The 24495-nt window shown below is 41.2% G+C and overlaps 1 protein-coding gene across 4 annotated transcripts; it reads left to right on the plus strand.

Moving 5' to 3' along the window:
• The first annotated feature begins 666 nt into the window (after window positions 1-666).
• LOC112231660 (coiled-coil domain-containing protein 149) lies at window positions 667-24220 on the plus strand. Of its 4 annotated transcripts, none has more exons than XM_024398356.2 (13): window positions 667-859; window positions 7309-7470; window positions 9683-9721; window positions 12975-13082; window positions 13293-13409; window positions 14088-14260; window positions 14399-14471; window positions 14855-14939; window positions 20406-20553; window positions 20778-20854; window positions 21357-21392; window positions 22665-22955; window positions 23231-24220. In XM_024398356.2, exons 1-13 carry the CDS (start codon window positions 809-811, stop codon window positions 23386-23388), a joined length of 1518 nt encoding a protein of 505 aa, XP_024254124.1. In that variant the 5' UTR covers window positions 667-808; the 3' UTR covers window positions 23389-24220. The 4 variants fall into 4 exon arrangements, with proteins under 4 accessions (XP_024254124.1, XP_024254128.1, XP_024254126.1 ...); XM_024398358.2 differs by having other exon boundaries at window positions 668-859; window positions 23226-23380; XM_024398357.2 differs by lacking the exon at window positions 21357-21392 and having other exon boundaries at window positions 668-859.
• Window positions 24221-24495: the final 275 nt, after the last annotated feature.

The raw sequence follows: 24495 nt of genomic DNA on the forward strand, positions 1-24495 counted from the left end.
TGTTTTTGTTCCCATTATTCTGTACAGCATACCTAGCACTTACAAATGCTGAGAATTTGTCTGTGTGGCAATGATAAAGTGCCCAAGATGGCAAAGTTAAGATGTGTAGCCTTGTCAGCACTGAGCCTTTGTGACAGATTTATCTCTGGCTTGCAAGAATAGAGGACATCAGTGCATCGGTAGGCTACATGTATTAGCTAGTGTTATGAGAATAAGAGAAATTGTAATGTGTGGGGAAATTTCCAAACCACTTCCATTCCTTGATTAGTTGTCAATCAATTTGGAAGAGGAGGCCAAGTAGGCCTATGCTGTTATATTTATTTATTTGTGAAACAACAACACATTGTCAATATTCTTTGAATACATTAACAAGGGCTATGAGCATCACCTGATTCTGTAGGATATAGCCTATAAACCTACGCATTTAACTCAAGATGAGTGTGATAAGTGCACCACCCTATGTTTAAGACCGACATTGCAGGGCATTGAGGCAAAAGGAAAACACAATATTTCGTATACAAATGCATTAAAATGTACTTTCCATGTCGGCATATTTGCATAACAAAGAAGACACAGATCACACTGAAAGGTCAGTCATATTCATATTAATGACCCTGATAGCTGCTCAACTCTGCTGACGTTTCACACGCACGCATGCACGCAACTGACAGACAGACGGAAGTGAGGTAGACTGAAATAGCATGTCTTCCTATGCAGAATAAATACAGTGATGCTTCCCTCCTGATACTAACTGTACCGTCAAGCTTGATAAACGACAACATTGAAAGGCTGTCATAAAACAAACGAGATGAATTCCTCAAGAAGAAGCGAAAGCGATTGGCAGGGTTTGGTCAGCGAGGTGAGTTTATTCAATATGCCACTGCCTCCATGTCAAACTTAATCCCAATCCATCGGCTCACAGCTGTCAGTATCTTTATCACGTTGTTTGAAATAAATGTGGCTACAGTACCTCGTTTTTTTAAACACTTCCTATAGTTTAAATGTTCATGTTTGTCGGGTAGCCTATTTAATCTACAACGCAGTTGCATATTTCAAATTCAACATGCTAGCCTACAACAAACTAGAACTGATGCGTACAGGGTATTTTATTTCTAAAACAGAACCGCTACGTCGTTTCTTTTGATAAATATGACGGCTTGAACATGGAATGAGATACAACATTTTGACGCATGTTCATTTTAAATGGAAATGGATTAACCGTGGTTTAATGCGATTATAAAATCGTCCTCGTTTGTTAGGAGGGAGGGAGGGAAGGAAGGAAGGAAGACTGTCTAGTACTGCACTAATAAACATCTAAATGTTTTCAATAAAGTCGATTACATATTTTCCTGCTACGGACATAGTCTTCCTTGTGGGCATAGGCTATATGCTATCCCCGATAACATTTGTAAGCATAAGGAAGTACATTTTGAGAAGAATCCAGACAAATGTTTTCACACGGTGTTTGTACTGTTGGCCTACAGTATATTCTAATCTTATTTACAGAAGCTTTTGTTAACAATTAGGTTAGTCAGTCAAAAAGCACACAGGTGTTCTATGGGATTGAGGTCAGTCAGGGCTTTGTGATGGAAACTCCAATGCCTTGACTTTGTTGTCCTTAAGCCATTTTGCCACAACTTTGGAAGTATGCTTGGTGTCATTGTCCATTTGGAAGACCCATTTTCGAGGTGTTGAGGTGTTGCTTCAATGTATCCACATAATTTCACTTCTTCCCTCTTCATGATGCCATCTATTTTGAAGTGCACCAGTCCCTCCTGCTGTAAGCACCACCACAACATGATGCTGCCACCCCCGTGCTTCACGGTTGGGGTGGTGTTCTTCGGCTTGCAATCATCCCCCTTTTTCCTCCAAACATAACGATGGTCATTTGCTTCATCAGACCAGAGGACATTTCTCCAAACAGTACGATCTTTGTCCCAATGTGCAGTTGCAAACCGTAGTCTGGCTTTTTTATGGTGGTTTTGGAGCAGTGGCTTCTTCCTTGCTGAGCGGCCTTTCCGGTTACGTCGATATTAGGACTTGTTTTACTGTGGATATAGATACTTTTGTACCGGCATCTTCACAAGGTCTTTTGCTGTTGTTCTGGGATTGATTTGCAATTCTCACACCAAAGTACATTCATCTCTAGGAGACAGAATGTGTCTCCTTCCTGAGCGGTATGATGGCTGCGTGGTCCCATGGTGTTTATACTTGCGTACTATTGTTTGTACAGATGAACCTTCGGGCATTTGGGAATTGCTCCCGAGGATAAACCAGACTTGTGGAGGTCTACCATTTTCTTTCTGAGGTCTTGGCTGATTTCTTTAGATTTTCCCATGATGTCAAGCAGAGGCAGGCCTTGAAATACATCCACATGATGCAAATGATGTCAATTAGCCTATCAGAAGCTTCAAAAGCCATGACATCATTTTCTGGAATTTTACAAGCTGTTTAAAGACACAGTCAACTTAGTATATGTAAACATCTGACCCACTGGAATTGTGATACAGTTAATTATAAGTTAAATAATCTGTCTGTAAAAAATTGTTGGAAAAAATACTTGTGTCATGCACAAAGTAGATGTCCTAACCGACTTGCCACAACTAGTTTGTTAACAAGAAATTTGTGGAGTGGTTGAAAAACGAGTTTTAATGACTCCAACCTCAGTGTATGTAAACTTCTGACTTCAACTGTAGATGTAATGTATAGGTAACAAATTACTAAAGAGGGAGCCAGAGATAAATATAGTCCAACCAGAACCTGTTCAGCCCTACTTTAAGAAAATATGTGACTTTGAAAGAGGGGTCTCAAAGGAGCATAGAGGGTTTAAAGTGAGTGTGTGTGCATGATTGCTCGTGCCTCAGGCATGAGATTTCAACCAAATTGAACCATTATGGGAGATTCTGGACCAGCGCCTAAAACGGTGTTTTCCACCACCATCAACAAAACACCAAATTGTGGAAAAATTGTCACATCCCTCCAGTAGAGTTCCAGACACTTGTAGAATCTATGCCAAGGCACATTGAATCTGTTCTGGTGGCCCAATGCCCTGTTACTTTGTTTGTCAGGGTTCCCATGGATCCTTGAAAGTTTGTTAATTTGAGGGGAAAAAATCAAGGCCTTGAAAGTTTTTAAAAATAGACATAATAGACATGGGTCATTGAATGTGCTTGAATTTATATATTTTGTGCAAGAATAGAAATTGAAGTTCTTTAATAAAAAATGTAACTTAACGTCAGTAACAGACTGACCACACCGCTCCCGTCGCGTGTGAATCTATGTTATTCCATTTTTGCACCCACTGCTCTCGTTAAAATAGAAATCAGTTCTATTTCTGACGCAGATCGCTCTGCAATTCCTGCCTCTCCCATCTCCTCATTGGTTTATAGAAACATGTACCCACGTGCCATGTCCTCTTTGGTTATACCTACTTGGGTGACTGAAAGACAAAGGAGGTCAGGTGCATTACCGCCACTAATTTATGAACGTTGTTAATCGCAATGTGAAGTCAAGAGAAGAAAAGGCCTGGAAGAGATGACTAGAAATGATTCGGTTGACCGTTTTATGTGTGGATTAATTGGCGGAGTAGAGGACCTTGTGCAACTCAATGTTTATATCCCAGGACAAATTAGCTAACAAGCTAAATTGCCATACATGTTTAATGCTTTTTGACCTGTCCCCAAATTAATATAATTGGTTCAGAGTTTGTTTCGATATTTTAACCTGCGTGTCGTGATCGCGTTTGGTGTGGGGGGGGGGGGACAAAAGAAATGCACTATGCAATAGATGCACATGGCGCACCATGGTTTGGGTTCCGCGTAATAGGCTAAGTTCCGCTATCTGCATGTGTCTCCCGCCGTCTCTGTGTCCTTGTTTCACGCGTCACCTGCCTCGCAAGTGCGGTGGTCAGGTGCATACATGAATGATGCAGGTTAAACAGCTTTCTCGCTTCCTTGCCGCTAACGTTAAGTGAACCTTCAGCTCTGCCTGGAAAATGTACATTCCAGGACTCGAGTCTCACCAAAGACATTTACAAAGACTGGCTTGTTGAAGATCCATGTGATATGTATACGGCCCGATGAAGAGCCTGCCGCAAATCAATAAAAGTGGGCGAAGCAGCTGTGACGAGCCATGCTGCTGGAGCGTCACACATGACGGCACTGCACAAGTTAAAAGCAGGTGGGTCCTACCCCTGGTAACATGTAGAAAGGAATACAACAACCATAGTTAGTTACTAACGTTAATTAGTTAGCTAGATTATTCCATCTCTTCGCAGTTGGGCAAATTTAACTTTAACGTTACAGAATTTTTCGGTAAAATTAACATTTGCTATGTTGTTAGCTAACGTTATCTAGATGTCAGTCAGTTCTCCCACAAAATCACACCTGTCAATATAGTGCTAGCTAGCTAACGTTAGCCAACTTGAGGCAAGCAGAGCTAGACAGTGAACATTTCAAATAAATGACAGTTTGCTGACATTGACTGAAAGTTTACATTTAGTTAAAGGACTTTAACTGGAGTCGTTAGTGACAACATTTCATGACTAATGCTAGTTAACCAGCTAGCTAGTATTCATCAGATTTGGACACTTATTTTCTAACAGTTCCCACTATTGAACTAAGTGGAAAGTCATCGTCATCTACATCACCACCAAGACAATCTTCTACAACTACTACCACATTCACCACCTCCTCAAGACAGTCTGTCATAACTGGCATTCCAAAAGAGGACACATTGCGGGCTGAGACATTATGGTGTCTGAATATGATGGAGTCTTACTACTCTTTCCACTCTAGTGAACGCACAGGTGAGTGGTATGGTTTATAAACTGTCACCTGTAACATGAAATTATTTTTAGGAACATGTTTGTTTTCATATTCTCTCTGACACACACACACACGTTCACACACAGGCTAGATACAGAAATAAGTGTTTGATTTCAATCTTTTCTCTTTTTTATTTTTTTACTTTTAGGTGCTGTTCTTAGTGATGTTCCCAGACAGTGCACTAGCCCAGACCTTCACATGCGGGGCAACAAAGACCAGCTATGTGTGCACAGATGGCTTGGCTCCTCATTTCAGGCATTTATTGTCTAAAAAACGGTCTGCTGGGGAGGAGGACTATGTACTTCTCTTTGAGAGCTTTAACAGAAAGGCACAGTCAAAGCAGTGTGACTCACGCCTGTTTATGGGATAAGGACAAAGTCTTGACAAGAATTTATGATTCTAAATTCATGGGACATGCGACTGCTTTGGACCTTAAAGCTGTTTATGAGAAGAGCACTGAAGATCTACCAAAGAAAAACATGCTTCAGAATCAGATCTCCATGGGTAGACCAAATGTAATTTGGGTGTTTTACTCATAGGTTGGGAAGTCCCTCCTTGATGCTATTTACCAACTTCTGAAGGATACTCCAGCCCGCAGGGAGGACTTCTTTAACATAATTGGATCATCAGATCCCCCCAATGCCACTTAGGTTTTGCAAGACACAGTGGGTTGAAAATGCGCCCGTGCTTGAACAAGCTTTAGAGTTTTTACCCCATATGGCAACATGTGAAGGCTGTAGATCTAGGCATAATCCAGGCACGAAGTCCTTTGAGGTGATTCAGGAGGCTGTTAAGGACCCTCTCATGACAGCAAAATGTTATTTTATCTTGTCAGTGAGCATAGAAGGGACACCATTTCTCACACGCTACCAGACCGATAAGCCCATGGTGCCATTGTTCAAGCTGCTTGATAAGCAGATTCATTAGGCCAGACCTCATGAAAGAAGTGAAGACCCCTCAAACTTATTGATGTCGAGGTGAGCCAGTCATCCAATCACATCGACTCCTCACAGGTAGACTTGGGTTTTGTTACTTGAAGAATTATGAGAGACTTGTCCGCAGGGATTTTTGTTGCCCGAGAACATTGATGGACTTCAAAATCGTTTGCAAGAAGTGTATGCTCACAACTGTTAACAAACTCATTGAGAAATCCCCATTGAAGTACTCTCTGGTCTCGCATCTCTTTGATCCAAGGGAAATGGCAGGCACAAATGGAAAGATGCTGTCTACAGAAAAATCGAAGATGGCCCTGACCTGCCTTGTAAATGGTCAATGAGAGGAAGAAGATTGTGATAACATCATTCAACAATACTCACATTTTATTGATGACATTGTCCAGGCCCAACACTCAGTTTGTAAACTTTGATCCTGTCCAAGACAGCATGGACACATTTTTACTTGAGTATATGTCAAAGGACAAAGAGTTCAGAAATCCTTGGAGACGTTGCCGCCAACTCCTCTTACTGTCACATGGGCAAGCCTCCGTAGAGCACGGATTCTCCATCAATCGGAAGATTGAAGTGGAGAACTTGAAGATTCATACGTAGCACAGAGATGTGTAGTTGACCACATAAGAGCTGTGGGTGGCATACATAATGTGTGCATTGACAGATCGCTGCTGATGTCAGTGGCATCTGCAAGGCAGAGGTATGTGACGCATCAAGAAGAGAGTAACGGAGAAGAATGGATGAGCAAAAAACAGAGACCTTATGGATTAACTTAAAGGGAAGAAAAAGACTGACAAATGCTATTGAGACCTCAGCAGACAAATTTGCCCTAAAAGCAGAGAGCACAGGCAATCTCACTCTTATTGCCAAGTCCAATAGCCTGAGAAGGGGTGCTAAAGATAAGAGCTGAAATAGAAACACTTACTCAACAAAAAAGTGAATGTCCTAAAAGTGAATGACTGGGGGGAAAAAAATGTCATGTTTTTGCTCTGCGACATGTTTCGTGTTAAGCTGGTGGTAATGAAATAAACAAGTTACTTAGCTCTTCAACTCGTAAATAAGTCTGTCTTTATCACTCATTATACACAATATATTGTTTTGCTTTGTTAGAGAAGGCAAGAGACCACGTAGTCTGCCGTCACTGTAACACAGCACAATTGAGAAGTGTTCACACATTCAAGCCTCTCTCTTTCTTTAATTGTCTGTGAGCTTCTGTAAAGCCTGCTAGTTCTCATTTATAATAATTCTCAGTGTTGTAACTAATTAACCTTGATCCATGTCTCAAACTATGCCATGCTGGGTCCTTGAATTGGGCCTGGAAAGGCCTTAAAGTACTTGAATTTGATGTTTAAGAAGGTGTGGGGACCCTGGTTGGTGTTTCCATTATTTTGGCAGTTAGCTGTACAGTGTGTCCTGCTTATAGAAGTTTAATATGTCCCACACAGTGATCTCATCATGCAGGGAAGTTGCCTTTTTTACAGTATGTCTGATCTGCTTGCACAAGATGAGAATGTGTGTTCCTGTCATGTGTACAGTTTCTGGTGTGTAAGCGCAAGTTGGAGAGCAAGAAGGAGGCCCTCCTGATTCTGTCCAAGGAGCTGGATACCTGTCAACAGGAGAGAGACCAATACCAGCTGATGGCCAACCAGCTCCGAGAACGCCACCAGGGACTCAAGAAGAAGTACAGGGAACTCATAGTGAGTCTACACCCTCGGAATAGGGTGATTTTGGATCAGTTACATTTTCAGGATTAGGGGAGGGGAATCTGATCCTAGATCTGTACCTAGGGGGGAAACTTCACCCCGGAGCCACTACTTCACACTATGACTCCACAACTGCTCCTCACATTGCTACAATACCTTACTAATGCCTACTACACTGACTTACTACACAAGAGGGACATTAAAGGCCTCATTCAATCAAAAGTTGTATTACCGAGTTCTAATAATTCAAAGTGACACTTCCGGTATCACAAGAAATATGAAGATCAAGTTTGATTTGTTACATGCTTCGTAAACAACAGGTGTAGACTCAGTGGCATGCTTACTTATGGACCCTTCCAACAATGCAGAGAGGAAAAAGATAAATAATAGAAAAATAATAACACAAGGAATAACACCATAAAGGCCTACACATTGAGTGTATTGATAACTTTGCTATATACACAGGGTACCAGTACTGAGTTGATGTGCAGGGCTACGAGGTAGTTGATATGTACATATAGGTAGGGATAAAGTTACTAGTCAACAGGATATATAATAAACGGTAACAGCCGTGTATGTGATGAGTCAATGCTGATAGCCTGGGTAGCTTAACTATTTAACTAGCTTTTTAGCAGGGTATGGCGCTACAACCTTGACACCTGTATTTGGAGAGTTTCTCCCATTTCTTCTCTGCAGATCTTCTCAAGCTCTGTTTGGATGGAGAGTGTCACTGCACATCTATTTTCAGGTCTCTCCCGAGATGTAAGATCAGGTTCAAGTCCGGGCTCTGGCTGCTCCACTCCTGCGTTGTCTTGGCTGTGTGGTTAGGGTTGTTGTCCTGTTGGAAGGTGAACCTTTGCCCCAGTCTGAGGTCCTGAGCGCTCTGGAGTAGTTTTTTTTCGTCAAGGATCTTTCTGTAATTTTCTCCGTTCATCATTCCCTCGATCCTGACTAGTCTCCCAGTCCCTGCCACTGAAAAACATAATGATGCTGCCACCACCATGCTTCACCGTAAGGATGGTGGTGGCCAGGTGATGAGTTGGCATTCAGGCCAAAGAGTTGGATCTAAGTTTCATCAGACCAGAGAATCTCTGTCTCATGGTCTGAGAATCCTTTAGGTGCCTTTTGGCAAACTCCAAGCGGGCTGTCGTGCCTTTTTTACTGAGGAGTGGCTTCCGTCTGGCCACTACCATAAAGGCCTGATTTGCGGAGTGCTGCAGAAATGGTTGTCTTTCTGGAAGGTTTTCCCATCTCCACAGAGTAACTTTGGACAATCAGATTCTAGGTCACCTCCCTGACCGAGGCCCTTATCCCTCCGATTGCTCAGTTTGGCCGGGCGGCCAGCTCTAGGAAGTGTCTTATTTCATTTAAGTGTGATTGAGGCCGCTGTGTTATTTTTTTAAACATTTTTTAAAATTTATTTAACTAGGCTAGTCTGTAAATAAGAATTTGTTCTTAACTATGACGGCCTACCCCGGCTAAACCCTAACGACACTGGGCCAATTGTGCGCCGCCCTATGGGACTCCCAATCACGGTCGGTTGTGTTACAGCCTGGAATCGAACCAGTGTCTGTAACGACTCTTTTAGCACTGAGATGCAGTTCCTTAGACTGCTGCGCCACTCTTGGGGATCTTCAATGCTGAAGAATATTTTTGGTACCCTTCCCCAGATTTGTGCCTCGACACAATCTTGTCTCAGAGCTCTAAGGACAATTCCTTTTGATCTCATGGTTTGGTTTTTGCTCTGTCTGTGGGACATTATATAGACAGGTGTGTGCCCTTCCAAATCATGTCCAATCATTTGGATTTACCACAGTTGGACTCCCATTAAGTTGAAACATCTGATGGATGATCAATGGAAACAGGATGCACCTGAGCAAAATTGAGTTTTGTAGCAAAGGATCTGAATACTTCTGTAAATAAGGTATTTCTGTTTAATACATAAAAAAAAAAAGTATTATCTTTGTTATTATGGGGCTTTGTGTGTAGATTGAAGGAAAACAATTATTTAATACATTTTAGATCAATGCTGTAATGTAACGAAATGTGGGAATAAAGGAAGGGATCTGAATACTTTCCGAATGCACTTTATTTCTTTACATTTTCATAATTTTATTAACCATAGTCATATCAATCATACAATTTTATCTTGACTTCAGGTAAGTGATCTGTCCTCAAGATCTATTTTTTTTCTTCTACATTCTAGGATGGAGACCCCAGTCTACCACCTGAAAAACGAAATCAAGTAAGTCGACATCAATAGACGCCATGGCGTCAAAATATTTTCTTACTATTTGTAGTAGCGTGGCAGTCTAAATGTGTCGACTAAAAAGTAAATGATAAACCGTGTCAAATTGGATGACCGAGGTAACGGTTTGCATTATGACTGTACTGACATAACACCCTTGGCCAGAAACTTATGTTAAAATCTCTGTGATGAGGTAAGTGTTGTCATTGTAATATCTGAATGTTGATTCTAGTGGGGTCGAAATTGGGATCCAAATAGGATGTGGGATCGAAATTGACGCCATATGCTGTGAGTAAATCAAGTGTTATTTGAATCACAGTGGAATCAACACCAGTTGGTGTTACTCGACTGTGTTGCGTTAATTTCCATGAAAAAGATGTGGGAGGGGCCTCATTATATTTCCCAGCATTCTTTGTTGCAGGTTGCTTTTTAGAATTGTTTATTTTAATATGTATGTTACTGAATTAATTAATTGATCTTATGCTACACAAAGATAAATAAAAATTGGATTTGTTTAAAAAATATGTTAAGTGGTTGGACTTATTTCAGCTATTATTGAGATGGTTGATCCAGTTTAGATGGTTTAGGTAGTCTTATTTATCAATCTCCCTACCTTGGCAGGCATTCTATCTGCAGATGCGGGTGATTAAAAGTTCAGACTGTTGTATATCCTAAATGGATTCCAATAGGAATTATATAACACTTTGCAAGCCAGCAGAATATTACTTGCCGATGTAGCCTACAAACCAGGAGTTTTAGACCACTGTGTTAGGGTAAAACTAGGCTGTCAAAGTATGGTGTTAGGTTCTTATTTTTCAGAGTAAATAACTCAAGAACACTAGAGAAGCTTTAACCAAGTTTAATCATTCCCAAAGGTTCTGCACAGCTGAAATCAGACAGCAAACATTTCAGACATCACAGTTTATATACATCCTACTTAAGACACTCCTCCTTACAGTTTGTCTCCACAGGAAAGAAGGTAGCCAGATACTAACCCTGATTACTCCCTTAAGGGGAACTGACCTCACCCCTCACCTCCTGATCCACAGATGTCCATCTGTCTTCCCTATATCAACACATCGCTCTCCTCTCCTACATCAAACACATTCCAAAGCCTTCTGTCTTTCTTTAGAGAACCATTAACTTCTAACATAGTCTCTTTCATTTCCTATCATTCATTTACTACCTCAATGATCAAAGTTTAGCCGATTCCAACAATGGTATTGTCAAGAATGTTAGGTATTCTCATAAATAATTTCATTTTTATTATAAAATATGACCTTATGCACTAACTTAGTGAAGGCTACAGGACTGAAAACCATCGAATGCAACAATCATGTCTGTCACTAGAAAAGGCCGTCATGGGTGCAACAGGTACCTCTAAAATTCACTCGAAAGGCACTCCGAGAAATAAATATGCCAAAGGCTTTATGTTAACACCCCAAAAATAGTTACTGTAAGTCCACAGGTGTTAATTCCATAAGACTATTAGAGCTGATGCTGTTACATTTTCTTAGTGTGCATTTATCAGCAATATTCTGATGGGTCACATACACATTTAAGAAAGTGTTACATTTAACACTGTGTTAAAATTCTGATCTCACATTTGCTGTGTAGATGTGAAAGAACAGTATCGTGTACAGTTGAAGTCTGAGGTTTATATTCACTTAGGTTGAAGTCCATTAACTTTTTTTCAACCACTCCACAAATGTATTGTTAACAACCTGTAGTTTTGGCAAGTCGGTTAGGACATCTACTTTGTGCATGACACAAGTAATTTTTCCAACAATTGTTTACAGACAGAAAATTTCACTTCACATAATTCACTATCACAATTCCAGTGGGTCAGATGTTAACATGCACTAATTTGACTGTGCCTTTTGAACAGCTTGGAAAATTTCAGAAATGATGTCATGGTTTTAGAAGCTTCTGATAGACTAATTGACATCATTTGAGTCAATTGGAGGCATACTTGTGGATGTATTTCAAGGCCTTCAAACTCAGTACCTCTGCTTGACATCATGGGAAAATCTAAAGAAATCATCAAAGAAAAAAGACCTAAGAAAGAAAATGGTAGACCTCCACAAGTCCAGCTCATCCTTGAGAACAATTTCCAAACTCCTGAAGTTACCATGTTCATCTGTACAAACAATAGTACGCAAGTAGAAATGCCATGGGACCACGCACCTGTCATACCGCTCAGGAAGGAGACGCATTCTGTCTCCTAGAGATTAATGTACTTTGGTGTGAAAAGTGCAAATCATTCCCAGAACAGCAAAGGACCTTGTGAAGATGCTGGAGGAAACCGGTACAAAAGTATCTATATCCACAGTAAAACAAGTCCTATATCGACATAAATTGAAAGGCTGGTCAGCAAGGAAGGAGCCACTGCTCTAAAACTGCCTTTAAAAAAATCCAGACTACGGTTTGCAACTGCACATGGTAACATTTTGAGCTTTTTGGAGAAATGTCCTCTGGTCATTATCATTATGTTTGGAGGAAAAAGGGGGAGGCTTGCAAGCCAAAGAACACCATCCCAACCGTGAAGCACGGGGGTGGCAGCATCATGTTGTGGGGGTGCTTTGCTGCAGGAGGGACTGGTGCACTTCACAAAATAGATAGCATCATGAGGAGGGAAATTGTGGCTATATTGAAGCAACATCTCAAGACATCAGTCACGAAGTTAAAGCTTGGTCGCAATTGGTTCTTCCAAATGGACAATGACACCAAGCATACTTCCAAAGTCGTGGCAAAATGGCTTAAAGTCAAGGTATTGGAGTGGCTATCCCAAAGCCCTGACTTCAATCCCATAGAAAATTTGTGGCCAGAACTGAAACAGCGTGTGCGAGCAAGGAGGCCTACAAACCTGACTCAGTTACACCAGCTCTGTCAGGAGGAGTGGGCCAAAATTCACCCAACTTATTGTGGGAAGCTTGTGGAAGGCTACCTGAAAAGTTTTTGCCTGTCAATTGTTTAACTTGGGGAATGCTACCAAATACTAATTGAGTGTATGTAAACCTCTGACCCACTGGGAATGTGATGAAAGAAATAAAAGATTAAATAAATCATTCTCTACTATTATTCTGACATTTCGCATTCTTTAGGCTCACCACTTTATTTTAACTGACCTAAGACAGGGAATTTTACTTGGATTAAATGTCAGGAATTGTTTAAAACTGAGTTTAAATGTATTTGGCTAAGGTGTATGTAAACTTCTGACTTCAGCTGTACATATCATTCACTCTATCAGTTGAATTTGGCCCAGCTGTTGAGAGACTCCAGAGAAAGGAGTAAGCAGCTGTCTGAAGAGGTGAAGGAGCTGAGTCAACGACTGGCTGAGGCCCAGGGGGATAACAAGGTATGATATCCTTAAGGGATGGGGTCAATTCTTTTTCAATTCAGGAAGTAAACTGACATTCAAATTTTCATCATTTGAAAAAAAATTCAGTTTACTTCCTGACAGTGCAGCAATGGTTTACGCACATTTGAAATCCAACAGTGGAGTTACTGTCGGTTACATTCCAAATTGAAATGGAATTGACTCTGTCCTCCCCCTACCCTCCCACAGCTCCTGCGGATGACCATAGCCAGACAGAGGTTGGGGGATGAAGAGGTGGGGGCAAGGCACTTCCAGGCCTATGAGCGGGAGGACCTGGTCCAGCAGTTGGAGACGGCACGAGAGCAGGTGAGGAATGGAACGGTTGTGCCATAATTTGTAACTGTTGGGATCTGAACCCCGGGCTACCACTCAGGAAACCAACTTCTTTAACATTCGACCAAGAGGAAATTCCAGGGCAGGGCTACTTCATTGCAAAAGTGTGAGTCTGATTCACCTCTGCTACATTTGGTTGAGTGGTACTGCGACTAATTGCATTGGACCACATGTCCACTCTAGAGACCAGGGTTCAATTCCCCGGTCTGGCACTTCTGAACTGTTTCCACCCTCATCTCTCTCCTTTTTACTGTCTTAAATACATTTAAAAATTCTGAACAAGACTGCATTCTCTTTTTTTAATCAAAGTTGTAGAATAAGTTGTCCTGCTAAGAGGGTATGGTGGTGGGTTAATAAAAGAAGCAAGTGTGAGGAACATACCTTGTGTGACGTTGGAAACAACACTAATGGCGGAATGAAGTTGTACAGATGGTTTTAATATTTTCACATAGCAAGATAAGAGATCAATTGTCACTACCATATTCCTAACCAACCATAGTTCAGCCTATGTTTCCCACTCATTATGCAAGGCAGTGTTGGAGGTTTGTCACAATCTGTAATATTATAGGTATTTATAAGGCATCTCTTACAATGTTTGAAATGCCTTACAAAGTTTGAAATCGTACATGTTGTGTTTTTTTTGTGTCCTAGAATGAGGAGCTGGAGCACAGTGTGAAATCTCTGACAGATGAGCTGCAGGATGTGAGGGCGGAGCGTAACGTGTTCCAGGAAAAGGCCCAGCGGCTGAACCACGAGGTGAACCACATCTTGGGGGGACACGAATGTCGGATTCTAGACGTAGATGCACTCTGCATGGAGAACAGGTGTGTTTGTGTGTGGGAGAACGTAATATCTGTAATGTTTTACTGAATGCAATAAGGATGTTCATGAACAACTTTCTTCACAATGTATGACTTTGGGCATTTGTTTTGGAATACTTTTTAAATAAACTTTTCTTTCAGATATTTACACGAGCGGTTCAAACAACTGCAGGAGGAAGTCACCATGCTCAAAATGAATGTCATGAAGTACAAGGTATTGTAAGCAACATATAAACAAGCCTTTCACATTGTTGTGTGAATAGTACTAATAATGCTATAGAATAGAACAATCCTTAGAGATGGTCTTAAATATCACGACTACTCAAGGCCTTATTTGGTCAAAGCTGGTAACTGAGTTTCTGGGCTCATGTTCTAATGTCAATTAAAATGTAATCTTTAGTGACAGTTTTGTTGCCAAGATGGCACCCATAACAGTTGTAGCTCTCAAACCAAGTTTGACAAACTGTATGATTATCTGTGTTTTTTTTACTTGGTAATATTTTGTATGTTTCACAATCCTCTACTACTACACATGCTCAATCATGTTAGTGAACAGGGGTATACAATATATCATATGAATATTTTACTGGTTTTCAGAGTGCTCTGGAGAGCAGGAAGAACTCCAAGACTTATGGCAAAGCTAACAGCAGTGCACTCACTGGGGTGCTCTCTGCCAAACAAGGTACTGCACAAACCGTTCCCCCACTCATCTTCTTTCTGTTAGTATTTTGTTCATTAGTTCATAATGCAAATCAATCATTGTACTCTATCTTGAAACTGTACACACTTCCAGACTTGGAGTTAGAAAACACATTTTTGGGGGATTTTATTAACAGTGGACTAATGAACAAAATAATAAACATTTTATTTGTATGTAGTTTTTTGTTTATTCGTAGTAGACCTAGGTCTCTTTTTGAAATTTGACCTGCAAACACAAATATACACACACAGAGTACCAGTCAAATGTTTGGACACCTACTCATTCAAGGGTTTTTCTTTATTTTTACTATTTTCTACATTGTAGTATAATAGTGAAGGCCTCAAAACTATGAAATAACACATGGAATCATGTAGTAACCGGAAAAGTGTTAAACAAATAAAAATATATTGTATATTTGAGATTCTTCAAAGTAGCCACCCTTTACCTTGATGACAGCTTTGCACACTCTTGGCATTCTCTAAACCAGCTTTGCCTGGAATGCTTTTCCAACAGCCTTGAAGGAGTTCCCACATATGCTGAGCACTTGTTGGCTGCTTTTCCTTCACTCTGCGGTCTAACTCATCCCAAACCATCTCAATTCAGTTGAGGTCGGTTGATTGTGGAGACCAGGTCATCTGATGCAGCACTCATCACTCTCCTTCTTGGTCAATTAGCGGCTTACACAGCCTGGAGGTGTGTTGGGTCATTGCCCTGTTAAAAAACAAAATATAGTCCTACTAAGCACAAACCAGATGGGATGGCGTATCGCTGCAGAATCCTATTGTAGCCATGCTTGTTAAGTGTGCCTTGAATTCTAAATAAATCAGACTGTGTCACCAGCAAGCACCCCCAGGCAATTTGACCATGAAGGCCTGGTTCACGCAGTCTCCTCTGAACAGTTGATGTTGAAATGTGTCTGTTACTTTAACTCTGTGAAGCATTTATTTGGGCTGCAATTTCTGAGGCTGCTAATTCTAATGAACTTATCCTCTGCAGCAGAGGTAACTCTGGGTCTTCCTTACCTGTGGTGGTCCTTATGGGAGCCGGTTTCATCATAGCACTTGATGGTTTTTGCGACTGCACTTGAAGAAACTTTCAAAGTTCTTGAAATTTTCCAGATTCAAATCAAATTTATTTATATAGCCCTTCGTACATCAGCTGATATCTCAAAGTGCTGTACAGAAACCCAGCCTAAAACCCCAAACAGCAAGCAATGCAGGTGTAGAAGCACGGTGGCTAGGAAAAACTCCCTAAAAGGCCAAAACCTAGGAAGAAACCTAGAGAGGAACCAGGCTATACTCTACAGTCCTTTAAAGCTGTTGTGGCCAGCCCTCTTCTGGCTGTGCCGGGTGGAGATTATAACAGAACATGGCCAAGATGTTCAAATGTTCATAAATGACCAGCATGGTCGTATAATAATAAGGCAGAACAGTTGAAACTGGAGCAGCAGCACGGTCAGATGGACTGGGGACAGCAAGGAGTCATCATGTCAGGTAGTCCTGGGGCATGGTCCTAGGGCTCAGGTCCTCTGAGAGAGAGAAAAAAAGAGAGAATTAGAGAGAGCATATGTGGGGTGGCCAGTCCTCTTCTGGCTATGCCGGGTGGAGATTATAACAGAACATGGCCAAGATGTTCATAAATGATCAGCATGTTTGAATAATAAGAAGGCAGAACAGTTGAAACTGGAGCAGCAGCATAGGACAGGAGAAGTACTCCAGATATAACAAACTGACCCTAGCCCCCCGACACATAAACTACTGCAGCATAAATACTGGAGGCTGAGACAGGAGGGGTCAGGAGACACTGATTGACTGACCATGTCTTAAAGTAATGATGGACTGTCTCTTCTCTTTGCTTATTTGAGCTGTTCTTGCTATAATATGGATTTGGTCTTTTACCAAACAGGGCTATCTTCTGTATACCACCCCTACCTTGTCACAACAGAAATGATTGGCTCAAACGCATTAAGAAAATACATTCTACAAATTAACTTTTAAGGCCCACCTGTTAACTGAAATGCATTCCAGGTGACTACCTCATGAAACTGGTTAAGAGAATGCCACGAGTGTGCAAAGCTGTCATCAAGGCAAAAGGTGGCTACTTTTGAAGAATCTCAAATATAAAATGTATTTTGATTTAACACTTTTTTTGTTTACTTGATTCCATGTGTGTTATTTCATAGTTTTGATGTCTTCACTATTCTACGATATAGAAAATTAATTGTAAAAATAAAGAAAATCCCTTGAATTAGTAGATGTCCAAACTTTTGACTGGTACTATACATTACATTAAAATACAAAAACACAGTCATGGGAAACATCACAAGTAAACATCACAAAACCCAGAAACGGTTACATTCCTCCACAAATAATTCCCCAATCAATACTCTGAACTGCACGAACAGAACCTTAAGATGAAATATATTTAGAATTTTGTTACAGCAATACAGTGCATTAAAACTAAAAGCAGATTTACCTAGCTTGGTGGAGACCCTTGGAACCTAGAGTTAACCAATCCTGTGAACTGGTTAGGCAACTCACTAACACGGATGTGCGTCCAATCGGCCTCACAACCACAGACCAGATGTAACCACACCAGCCCAGGATCTCCACAGCCGGCTTCTTCACCTGCGGGATCGTCTGAGAACAGCTGATGAAACTGTGGGTTTACACAACTGAAGAATTTCTGCACAAACTGTCACAAACAGTCTCAGGGAAGCTCATCTGTGTGCTCATCATCCACATTAGGGTCTTGACCTCCTGACTGCAGTTTTATGTTGTTACTGACTTCAATGGGTAAATTCTCCCCTTCAATGGCCACTGGCACCCTGGGGAGAGTGCTCTTCACGGATGAATCCTGGTTTCAACTGACCCTGGCAGTTGGCATTGTGTGGTGTCGTGGAAATTTCCTGTATTTACCAAATCATGAGAGCAAACCACACAAGTCAGAGTTATCATAAAGTCCATCTTTAATTATATGAGCTCCATCACAACCCTGTGACTCTCAGATCAATTCAGTGTCTATATCTGAATTCTCTGAGAGTCCCTTATACATTGCAACTGAGATCCTTTATAGCAAAGACCCACATGGCCAGACAGCATTGGCCATAATTTATCGTTCAGCTTTGTCTCCTAAACTGTTATTTTCTCAAACTCAGAACCATAAAACAAATCCTCATATCAACACGCATATATCAAATCCACCCCTCCTTGACAAGATCACAGAGACACATTGACTGGCACACAGACATTGTGGAGCCAAGAGATACACGCTTGACCTATCCCCTCTCTGCGGCCCAAGTAACTTAGTCCTGACAGAGAACAGATGACTGCAACCCGGCCACAGTATTATACAAAAATAAACATTCTGATGAAGTAACTTACAAACATATGATGAATATAAAACATCTTACCTATGTTACCAACTAATTCTGATTATTCCCCAACAGTGGGTGAGCGGTTTGCTGACATAAACATTGCGAACAGAGTGCCCCATGGTGGGGGAAGGGTTACGGTATGGGCAGGCATAAGCTACGGACAACAACCACAATTGAATTTTATTGATGGCAATTTGAATGCACAGATACCGTGACGAGATCCTGAGGCCCATTGTCATGCCATTCATCCGCTGCCATCACCTCATGTTTCAGCATGATAATGCTCTCCCCCATGTTGCAAGGAACTGTACACATTTCCTGGACTTTCAAAATGTCCCAGTTCTTCCATGGCCTGCATACTCACCAGATATGTCACCCATTGAGCATGCTCTGGATAAACGTGTTCCAGTTCCCGCCAATATCCAGCAATATCCACTTTTCACAGCCATTGAAGAGGAGTGGGTCAACATTCCAAAAGCCACAATCAACAGCCTGATCAACTCTGATGGAGATGTTTTGCGCTGCATGAGGCAAATGGTAGTCACACAAGATACTGACTGTTTTTGTGATCCACACCCCTAAGGTATCTGTGACCAACAGATGCATGCCCGTCTTCCCAGTCATGTGAAATCCATAGCTTAGGGCCTCATGTATACGTATATACTGTACTCTATATCATCTACTGCATCCTTATGTAATACATGTATCACTAGCCACTTTAACTATGCCACTTTGTTTACATACTCATCTCATATGTATATACTGCACTCAATACCATCTACTGTATCTTGCCTATGCCGCTCTGTACCATCACCCATTCATGTATCTTTATGTACATGTTCTTTATCCCCTTACACTTGTGTCTATAAGGTAGTAGTTTTGGAATTGTTAGGTAGATTACTTGTTGGTTGTTACTGCATTGTCGGAACTAGAAGCACAAGCATTTCGCTACACTCGTATTAACATCTGCTAACCATGTGTATGTGACAAATAAAATTTGATTTGATCATTTATTTACATTTTCTGTAATTCAGTAAAGTCTTTGAAGTTGTTGCATGTTGAGTTTATATTTTTCTTCAGTGTAATATCACCATAATCAAGAACAGATAAAAAAGGTTGACTGAATAATCTGCTTAATGAGCTCATCGATGTTTAAAAAATTAAATAAATAAAAAAAAACGTAAAATCCATATCAACCCAAGTGCCTAAGTACTTACAGTTGAAGTCGGAAGTTTACATACACTTAGGTTGGAGTCATTAACTTGTTTTTCAACCACTCCACAAATTTCTTGTTAACAAACTATAGTTTTGGCAAGACTGTTAGTACATCTACTTTGTACATGACACAAGTAATTTTTCCAACAATTGTTTACAGACAGATTATTTCGCTTATAATTCGCTGTATCACAATTCCATTGGGTCGGAATAATGCTTTATGACAGTGTCAAAGTGTATTTTCGACAAGTTATTTAAAATGTTATGGAAAAAACATGACTGTAAAGAGTTCATTACAACAATAGAAAATGACTTTTTTTTTAAAACACTTTCAAACAAAAGGAAACTTCTTGGCAGGAAAACAACTAATCTGAGTAAATGTGGGTTTTGATGTGTGTAGGTGTCATAACAGCCATAAAATAACAGTCTCAACCGGTGTAAATATATGGGTCATGACATGTTACTGACAAGCTGTCAGCTGTTACGTCATGCTATGTCAGCTGTTATGACATGGTTATGACGCTGGGTGTCGAGTAAAGTGTTACCTAATTTTCCTCTAAAGCCAGTGCTGATGTAGATATCTCTGAACATTGTGTCAGTTCTCTGCACATTTCATTTTAGATAATGAATACATAATCAAAATGCCAACATCCCTCTGTATCCAGCTAACATGCTCTTGCACCATGCATTTACTTCCATACGTAATACGCATCAAAAGGCAAAGCTATCCAAGATGGACACACTAAACTTAAACCCCCCCCAAAACATCTGCCTAGGCAAACATAATCACAGACTAAATCTAGTAGTCTTTTTTTCTGATCATCTTACCTATCTGAATGGGATTTGTGTGTGTTCAGTGCAGGAATTATTGCTTTCTGAGGACAACGGATGCAGTCTCCCTGTCACGTCTCAGTCCATCTCAGACCTCAAGTCCCTGGCCACAGCCCTACTGGAAACTATCCATGAGAAGAACCTGGTCATTCAGCACCAGCGCCAAACCAACAAGTAGGGAGCTCTTCTACTCTGTAGAAATGTTAATTCCTTTCTTCTTAATCAGAATTTCTCATCAGAACTCTCATGACCAATTTCCTCTAGTTACTCTGTAAGTGGCCCCTATACCATGTACTCAATTATTGCATTTCTACCTGTAACGTGAACATCTCACCTCAGTGAATACAGTCTGTTTGTAACTCTTCCTATGTTGTTTGTAACTCTTCCTATGTAAACAGGATTCTGGGAAACCGAGTAGGGGAGCTTGAGAAGAAACTGAAGACTCTAGAGGTGTCGGGATTATGGAGCCTCCCAGGTCTCTGCCACACACTGTTTATTTTTTGGTTCTGAGGTCATTTGTATTATTTTAGAATTTATATCATGATGCATATTGCATAATGAGTAACTTACTAGCCTGTATGTATACCATGCAAATATAAATGTGGACCTCGAAGCCAGTTCCATGATTGATTTTCATTTCCCTGCTGTAATCAGGGACTGATTTAGATCCTGGGACACCAGGTGGATGCAATTAATTATCAGGTAGAACAGAAAACCAACAGTACTCCGGACCCCCAGGCTCGCATTTGAATGCCCCTGCTGTATACATTCATAAATGCTGTTTGAAAGTGGCATGAGCTAATATAAATAGAGTATTAACTGGTGACTCATGCTGATAGCTTTTGATCCTGTATGTGGTCACTGGCCAGTATTATTGTTACTCAGTCACTATTGTCAAACTATGAATGATTTTGATTGATGTTCCATCTCTCCCACTGTACTGAGTTTCTTCTCTCTTTTCCTTCTGCTTTCTGGAGGCCTGACTTACAATGTGTCTCTGGGATTCTCTGGAAGTATGTTTCCACTGCTTTACTTTACTTCACTAATATTATACTGTACTATAGTGCACTACCATTTTTTTAATTTTATTTTTTAAAGTTGCTTGCTTTATCTCCATCCTGTCCCTGAAAATATCCATGGTACACTTTTTTTGCTATATGTATACTTAGCAATCCCCACTGCATGCATGTTTTGAGATTAGTCTGATTTTTTACAGAGAAGAAAATACACTAATGCAACAAAACCATACTTCTAAAACTTTTGAGTCACTGCAGAAAGCCTGACCGGCCTTCAAAATAATAAGGCCGGTCAGGCAGAGAGAAAGTCACAATGCTGTCCCTGTCTTTCTTGTTTACAGTGTGAACCCAAAAATAAACCTAACTATATTTTTCTGAACATTCTTTCTTTCTCACTGGATGGGAAGAATGTCCTTTGCACTGATCCCTGTAAACCCAGACTCGACTGAAGAGAGGTAGCCTGGTCCCAGATCTGTTTGAGCTGCATAGTCAACTCGTATGGTTGTTTCTGCATTGGTCTGCTACACAGCACAAACTGATCTGGGCCCAGTCCAGAAGAGAAGCCACTCTGAAGCTACACCCTATATTTACCCTGTCCCTTCTACAGTATGATGTATCCAAAAATAAGGGATGCTCTGCCCAGTCACACAACACTGAGACGCCTTGGTTGCCAGTTCTTTGTATTGTAAATTCATTACAAGTAAAGATCTTGGCTTTTATGTGCAGGGTAGGTTGGGAGTATAATATTTTTGTCAATACAGTTGCTGAAGTGATCTAGTAGAAATATGTGACAATTGTTGCAACATGGTTATGTTAACACTGTACAGGCATTAGGACTTGTTATTATATCAAAAGTGTAATATGGCCCTCCCGAGTGGCGCAGTGGTCTAAGGCACTGCATCGCAGTGCTAGTGACCGGGAGACCTGTGAGACGGCGCACAATTGGCCCAGCGTCGTCCGGGTTAGGGGAGGGTTTGGCCGGCCGGGATGTCCTTGTGCCATTGACTTATGTGCACGCTGACATGGTCGCCGGTACGGTGTTTCCTCCGACACATTGGTGCGGCTGGCTTCCGGGTCTAGCAAGCAGTGTGTCAAGAAGTAGTGCGGCTTGGCGGGGTCGTGCTTCGGAGGACGCATGGCTCTCGACCTTAGTCTCTCCTGTACTAGAGTTTTAGCGATGGGACAAGACTGTAAACTACCAATTTGGATATCACAAAAAAGGGGTAAAAAATAGGTGCTTGTAATATAATTTGGCTTGTTTTGTGATAGGAGGGAGAGATGCCATCATCCTGAATGAAACTCTGCAGCCTAGCTCCACTGTGACAAGCTCTGAGGAGAAGAAAGTACCATCCAATGATCACGAAGTACCATCCAATGATCACGAAGTACCCCCTACTGAGCACGAAGTACTCCCTACTGAGCACGAAGTACCCCCTACTGAGCACGAAGTACCCCCCAATGAGCAGGATGTAACCCCCAATGAGCAGGAAGTACCTCCCACTGACCACAAAGTACCCCCTACTGAGCAGGAAGTACCTTCCACTGTGCAGTCTACCACAGGTAAGAATATTCTATGTAATTATGTGGGGCTACCTGTATAAATAGCAATTTTATTAAATATCTTACATTCCAATTATCATGCATTATATAGAGTAATGTATCTTTCACTGGCTCTTATGTACTATATTGTTAATTTGTATTACAGCAGATGACTACACCATTCTCATTGCTGCCAATTTGGTTCTGGGTGTTGAAATCAATGTTACTAATGTTAATCAATGTTACTACATTTCAATTACACCATAACATTCTCAATTCTTTTGACCGTAGAGCAGAGGATGACAAGGTAGCCAATGACATGCAGATCCCCGTCCCCGTCCCAAGACATGTGGGGGGGTTACCCAGTGTGACGGGGGATACAGAAATAAGCACCAAGGAGTCAGAGCCACTAGTGTCACCAGTCAGCCGCCTGGACACATCCAAGCAAAACTAGTCAGGCAAAACTGCTGAGGAAGTCACTGACTGTTCTCAAGGAGAGACAATAAACCTGGATGAATGTCACTGTCGACCAATCACAAAGTGCAAATGAGGTCACGGTGCTTCCATGGTACCAATTAGATGAGACTGTAGGCGGGACTCCATCCCCTTCCTCAAGGCCAGACTTGGACGTGTCCTCCTGTAAGACATATGCCACATATCAGAGCCTCTAAAGGACACAAAACCCACCCAGAGAGAGGTGAGTTGGTCAGATGACAATGTCTTTAGGGTGGGGTCTGAGGATGGCAGAGGGCTTTATGACAGAAAACACCAATCTTCCATCCTCAACATCAACCTGCAGCTCTCCTATTCAAACAAGTCCCACCCACGGGGAGAATAACCAATCACACCACAATGCAGAACATTCAGAAGATGTGAGGGTCGAGTGCTTAACGAATAAGGAGTCAGAAATCCTTCCCTTGAACAGTAGCCACTCAAATGCTGAATGATCAGACCGGGATGGGAAAACAGTGAAGAATGACAGCTACTTCAGCCAAAACCATGCCTAGATTGACACTGTAATAGAATGGGTTTCAATATTCCTGAGGGTGCATTCTGTAAAATGTCGTACTGCTTATTGGTGATTCCAAGCTCCCAAGATTTCTGAAAGAGATATTACTCTGCTACAGTTGCTCTAACGTGGAATTGAACCCTGCGGCCCTTCTATTCCGTGGTTGAAGCTAGCCTGGACTGACCAGTACAGAGAACCTACTAGCTCCTCATATGTTCTACTGCTTTTTATTTTGATGTACACTGCTCAAAAAAATAAAGGGAACACTAAAATAACACTTCCTAGATCTGAATGAATGAAATATTATTATTAAATACTTTTTTCTTTACATAGTTGAATGTGCTGACAACAAAATCACACAAATTATCAATGGAAATCAAATTTATCAACCCATGGAGGTCTGGATTTGGAGTCACACTCAAAATTAAAGTGGAAAACCACACTTCAGGCTGATCCAACTTTGATGTAATGTCCTTAAAACAAGTCAAAATGAGGCTCAGTGTGTGTGGCCTCCACGTGCCTGTATGACCTCCCTACAACGCCTGGGCATGC

This window comes from Oncorhynchus tshawytscha, linkage group LG34 (genome assembly GCF_018296145.1).
Source record: "Oncorhynchus tshawytscha isolate Ot180627B linkage group LG34, Otsh_v2.0, whole genome shotgun sequence".
Classification (NCBI taxonomy): Eukaryota; Metazoa; Chordata; class Actinopteri; order Salmoniformes; family Salmonidae; genus Oncorhynchus; species Oncorhynchus tshawytscha.

Excerpts from the sequence above, each read along its gene's own strand:
- LOC112231660 (XM_024398356.2), top strand. The coding sequence starts at position 809 with ATGAATTCCTCAAGAAGAAGCGAAAGCGATTGGCAGGGTTTGGTCAGC. Across the intron at positions 7,471-9,682 it reads AGAAGTACAGGGAACTCATA|GATGGAGACCCCAGTCTACC; the intron begins GTGAGTCTACAC and ends TCTACATTCTAG. Across the intron at positions 9,722-12,974 it reads CACCTGAAAAACGAAATCAA|TTGAATTTGGCCCAGCTGTT; the intron begins GTAAGTCGACAT and ends TCACTCTATCAG.